Source organism: Lynx canadensis, chromosome C1 (genome assembly GCF_007474595.2).
Source record: "Lynx canadensis isolate LIC74 chromosome C1, mLynCan4.pri.v2, whole genome shotgun sequence".
In the NCBI taxonomy this organism is placed as follows: Eukaryota; Metazoa; Chordata; class Mammalia; order Carnivora; family Felidae; genus Lynx; species Lynx canadensis.
Genome location: NC_044310.1, coordinates 107,261,197 through 107,267,033, shown reverse-complemented (window position 1 = coordinate 107,267,033; position 5,837 = coordinate 107,261,197). Strand labels below are relative to the sequence as shown.

Sequence of the window (5,837 nt, the reverse complement as noted above, 5' to 3'; positions counted from 1 at the left end):
TTAGTGTTGGAAGACAAAGACGTTTCTTGGTCTTCAGCTAGGCTGGAGAAGTGTCATGAACCTCCCTCAGCCCAGTCAGAGATGCTATTGCTAGGAAGGTTCTCTGGTGCCTCTTTGTAGGTTGTGGCTCTGAGGGAACACAGTCTTATTCCAAAGTTGGAAAATGGAAGAGAAAACTTATTCCAACCAAGTAGAGAGGCAAAAAAACCCGTGTGATTCAGGCATCTGGAGATGTTCAGGGACTTGGGATATCCAGGTTTTGGAGAGGCCTTCTGTGGATTGTGGAAAGAAGCTCTCTAGCCCTGCGCAGGGATGCTGCCTGTCTGTTCTCCAGCACCTGGCATAGCACGTGGCACTTGGTAGGTGGATGAGTAAATGAATGAATGTGCAGACAGCTCCAGAAATCTTTCCTGTGTGCCATAGGCACTTCATGCAAGTAAGAGCTCTGTTCTGGAGTCAAGAAGGACTCCAGTTAGAATCTTGACTTCAGCACTTACTTGCTTTGTGAGGCCAGACCAGTTCCCTAATAAAAGGGCAACACATGAACCCTGCTTCCAGGATTCCCTCCGAGAATGTGCACAGGGATCAGGGTCCATTTTTGACATCTGCAGACTCAGGCAGTCCTCAGGGCTTTGTGTTTCTGTTTGAAATCTTTCCCCAAGTTGCCCCATGACCCCTCATCTCTTGCCTTAGAAAATCTCTAAGATTAAGAGACCGGGTTGACTCCAGTGCTGCAAAACCCTCAGGTCAGCCAAGCAGCTCTCCATTGGGCACACCCCTATGGGCTGACTCAGAAGAGGGGCCTAGGAGGGTGAGTGAGGGGCTCCTTTAGCTCTCAGGAGACTGGCCCTTGACATAAGGGTCCAAGTTAGACCTTGGGGCACCACTGAGGAAGCATCTATGTATTCTTTCATATGTCTTGCTTCTGCTGGACCCTTTCAGTAAGGGGAAGTGGACTACATGGGGCAGGGAGGTGACCTGGGCTGACTTGGCTCTTCTTAAAACTGGGATCGCAGGGCAATTTCTCTATCTCAGACTCTATCTCAGAGGCATGCTTAATTCTTGCTTCTGACAAGGATGCTATGTTTATAAGGTGTCATGGATTCACTCGGGACCCCTTCTTCCATACAACTCTCCTCATCCCCATCTGAGACCTTTCTTCTGAAGGCAAGTATCAGAGAGGAGAGAACCCATAGTAGCAAGAATTCTGGACCTAAAGTTCTGAGGACAGGTCCCAGGCCCTGTTGGATTCTCCCAGGTGTGAAGTGTGTGTATACATGAGCCCACGATGTGTTGTGGGGGAGGGTGGAGGAGTCCAGGTGATCCTCTGTCATGGAGCCTCTGTCAACATTGTTGTTCTATGCTTCTGTAAGGTCTCTTTCTCATTCCTACTCCAGATTGTCCATAAAAGGGGGAACAAAATCATCACAAGGATGGCCTGTGATTGGGTGGTGGGAAGGAAAGAGCACACATTAAGTCAGACATCAGCCTTGGGATCAGCTTTATTCTGTATTTTACCTTCACAAGGGAGAAGAAAGCAATGAAGCTGAAGAGAAGACTAGGCTGCACCACACAGACACAAATCACATGTCTAAAGAATGTACGTGAAATTACAGGGCCCAAAGCAGACCAGACATCAAGCACAAAGATCAACCAGGATCCCAGACATCCTATCTCATCTGTCCTGTTTAGATTCAACCATTTACATATGTATTTTTTTTTATTTTTAAAAGCAGAACTAACATTCCAATGTCCAATAATTTGCTGTTCCTTTTTAGAATGCAGAGACTAAATGATTCAATTTTTTATTTCTGTAGTACCACCAACCTCTTCTCTGTATTCATGGTGGTGGTGGTGGTGGTGATCGTACAAGGTCCATCAAATTTCAGCTTTTTTTGAGGCTTGAGTGAGAGGCTGATACTCTGAATGAGGAACGAAAGCATCCTTGGCTGTTACACACTCAAGGCTGGGTAAGTTTGTGCCCCAAGGGAGCTGAACTAGGCTTCTGTGGTCTCCCCTTATAACTGCACTGTTCCTATGATGGCAACCTTCTATTAGACTGCTGTGAACAATACTTATTCACAAAGACTGATGAAATACAGAGAGAAATGTCTTCAGAGACAACAGACCCGGTCCTGGAATACTGAGGAAACCAGGAGGCAAGAACAAGGTGCACACAGAGGTATCCACAGGTGAAGGCTACCATAGCATGAGCTTGGGTTGGGTTTTCATCTGTTGGCCATCTTCTTGACCCCAGATGGCATTATGAGAAGTTACTTTCCCTTGCCAGGGGGCAAGCACTTCTCCTGGACTTTCTGTGGACAAACTTCCACACATTTTGTCTGAGATAGCTCCTGGCATGGCTCCACACACTGAGATGGGCATTGGTCTTGGCTTTGCTGTGGGCAACTTTCTTGGCATAATCCCTGGCACTGAGGAAGACAAACCTCCTGAACTTGCACTGGGCACTTCTCCTGGCAGGGATCCTGGCATGGGGGAAGGCACACTTCCTCAGCATTTGCCTGGCACTGCTCTTGGGACTTTTGAAGACATGGAGGAGGCACACATGGCTGCTTGCACTGCTGTTCATTAAAGGACATCTTAAGGTAGGTAGCAGAACCTGAAACAAACACAAGATTTGAAATTAATTGCATTAACAGTATCAGGCTGGGAACTGGGAAATGAAGGGTTAGTAGAGGGAAATAGGGAGTAAATGATCACTAACGCTAATAACCTATTTGCTGTTTTTTATTCTTTTCTCTTTTCTATCCCTACGTCAGCTCCCTCTGACACCCATCTCCTAACTGGGAATATTCTCATAGCTCTTGTCTGGATACCCATAGCCCAATCCTACCTGACACCACAGTTCTACCAGAGGTTTTCCCTTCTCCTCTATTTGACAATTTCTTTTTGAAAATCAGATGCAGGATACTAAATGGAATACACAGGATGGAGTGGAAGGCCCAGGAAGTAGCAAACCACTAAAAATGAGTGGAAAGTATAAAGCCCAATGGAGGAAGAGAACAGCCTCCTTAAGGTAGAGCAGGAAGTGAGAGGGAGAGAGGGCACAGATGTCTCCACTTACCTGTCTTCAACAAGACTCCACAAAGGATGTGGATTGCAGGGCCCGAAAGGTAGGGGCTTTTATATAGTGCCTGGTCCTGCCTCCTACAGAACTGACTGGTCACGTGGGACAATGTTCTAATTGTGGAGTCACCATAACGAGCTTCCTCTGAAATTGCCCATGGTTTGAGTCACTGCTTGGGAAGCCTGTTAATCAGCCTCCATGTGGGCCGCTGGGTCCTCACCAGACCTCAGCAGGGAGGGGCTCCTCTTAGATCTCTCTCATTAAAGGTAGCAGCAAAAGAATGTTCATAAAACGTTATCTCAGTCTGTTAAACTGGTATTGGGTTCCTTGTCTGTCCAAACTGGTTCAGGATGTGGTGAGAGATAAGATCCACCTTATTCATCTTGCTTTCGTCAATGGGGAGATTTATGTCTAAGGCCTAGGGTCTGTCTGTGTCAAGGACATGTATGGCCTGTTTCGAACATTTCCTCTGGATACCTCTTCATTGGGCCTGGAAAGTCACACTTCCTGACCCAAAGAAGATGGGTTGTCTTGTGGTTCCAAGTGCACAAAGGCCCTACAGCCTCCTGAAGAGAGTGATTTTCCCTCATAGAAGGCATGAGAGAAATTGGACTCATTTGTTACTTGTAGGGTGAAGGAGAAGAGGAAAAGGAGAAGACAGGTAATCTTCATCTTCTTAATTTTTATTTATGTCATTTCTAAAAGTGGATTTACAGAGTTTTCACAGTGACCAAGAAAACAGGATATGGCAAGGTTGGTCTGCCTCCTTGCCTTCTCAGAACTCAGGTCAATAAAAGCCAGGGGGATGAAAGGAAAAGTGTAAAAGCAAACACACCCAGTTTTCTCTACATCCAAACCTCGGTGTGAGCTGCCACTTCTGTCTTGGGTGCCCTCTCTCTCTGTGACTTGTGAAACCCTAAGCATACTGCAAGGCTCAATTCAAGTCCACCCCCTTCCAAGAGCCTTTGCTGATTACTCTAAACCAGAAACAAATTTACCTCCTTCTGAACTCCCATACTGGTTATTGTTGGTGCTATTTATATGATATTTGCTATAGTTATTGGGAATCCTAGTTATTTAAATACAAGATCTTATTGCTACCTCAGTTGTAGGTTTCTAGAGGGTAGGGGCTAGAAAATGGAAGATTAATGACTATTAATGCAGTGAATGCATTAATTAAGGAATAATTAAGGTAAATGTAGGAGACAGCTGGAGTAGAGGAGGATCTCATGTATTAGAGGATGAAAAAGCCCCTAGAGCACAAAGTGGGGCCTTTTTCTTGTTTGCTAAAGTTGATAAAACCCCAGGGACTTAAAGATGATGGGCCCCTCTAACTTGAAGAAGTATGTTTAGGTCATTTCCTAAGAAAAAGTGTTTGGCCAAAATCAGAGTTTCCTTTAAAGGTTTATACAATTTTTGCATGCTTGATCCCCAAAATAGTTTTTAAAAGGTGAGCTGAGGAAGATCAGGTGACATTTTGGTCTTTAGGACTTGTGCAGAGAGGATTGATGTAGCACCAGCATGGGCCCCCTCAGTGTCCTGTAAGAGGCAGGTGCCCAGGGTGGGAGGGGTCGGAGGTAGGCCTAGGAGAATCATGCTGATGTTATTGTGAGGCACATGATCTGCTGGGGACTGGGGTGAGAGTGGAGCTATGCAGGATGAGGAGAGGGATTTGGAAGATCCATGGGTATATCTGAAGGGGCATGGTCATTTGGAGAATCTGGGAACTGGGTGATCAAGTATAGGATGGGGGGTAAGGGGTTCCTCCTTTTCTTTCTTCTCTTTTTTCATCTCCTCTTTCCATTTCTCCTTTCCCTCTTCATCTCCTCCATCTTTTGTATGAAATGTTGTCTAAGAAACAAGATGACTCTCTGGAGTTCTAAGAGACAAGACATTCTCCATCACTGGGTTTATTTATTCATCCCTTTAGTCATTCATGGCTCTTCTTGGAGTCATTCATGGTTCTGAGACTGTGGACTCATGGAGAATATTGGCAAAAGTAAACCCCCATGCTTGAGAAGAAGGCCCTTTTAAGAGTCTTGGATAGCTGGAAGGTCCTGGAAGGCTCCTGAGGGAGATGTCTGCTCTGTGTTTTGCTGGACAGTAAGAATTAGTAGGTAAGGAGGGCAGGCAAAGATATTGCAGGTGCCTGGAAGAAGGAGTGCTGCTAGAACCCAACTGAGAGGAGAGCTTGGGGCTGACTCAAGAAAGTGGTGGGTGGGAGGCTGGGGGGAGAGCCTGCTTGATTGAGATTTCCAGAAGTTCTCTACAATAGGATGCACAAGGTGACCTTGCTTGTGCCCCATGCATTTCTGTATCTTTGGCTGAGACTCAGGAGGAGACCAAATAGGGATATGTATAACAGTGAGGAAAGCAGGCCATGTTCTCATGGAGGAGGTAATGCAGTTAGAAAGAGGCCAGAGTTCAACTTCTCTCAAAGGACTGTCTCTGCCTCACAGTGAGCCGATGACATTGAAGTGGGTCCGATGTAATCACAAGGGCCCTTCAATGTGTAAAAGGGGGCAGAAGAGTCAGTTTCACAGTGATGTGATGTGAGAAAGATTGGCTATTGTTGGTTTTGAAGATGGAGACCAGGCACCAGGAATGTGGACAACCTCTAGAAGCTGGGAAAGGCAAGCAAACAGATTCCTCCTTAGAGCCTACAGAAGGAGATAGAGTCCTGTTGGCATTTTGGTTTTAGCTCAGAGAGACCTGTGTTAGACTTTGGGCTTCCAGAACTCTAAAATAA

General features: G+C 45.9%; 1 protein-coding gene across 1 annotated transcript; it reads right to left on the bottom strand.

The window, feature by feature from the left end:
• Window positions 1–1,485: 1,485 nt before the first annotated feature.
• PRR9 (proline rich 9) lies at window positions 1,486–3,116 on the bottom strand. Its single transcript, XM_032594151.1, has 2 exons — window positions 3,086–3,116; window positions 1,486–2,620 (listed from the first exon to the last, which is right to left on the bottom strand). The coding sequence occupies exon 2, from the start codon at window positions 2,598–2,600 to the stop codon at window positions 2,274–2,276; it is 327 nt and encodes a 108-aa protein (XP_032450042.1). The 5' UTR covers window positions 2,601–2,620; window positions 3,086–3,116; the 3' UTR covers window positions 1,486–2,273.
• Between the last annotated feature and the right edge of the window lie 2,721 nt (window positions 3,117–5,837).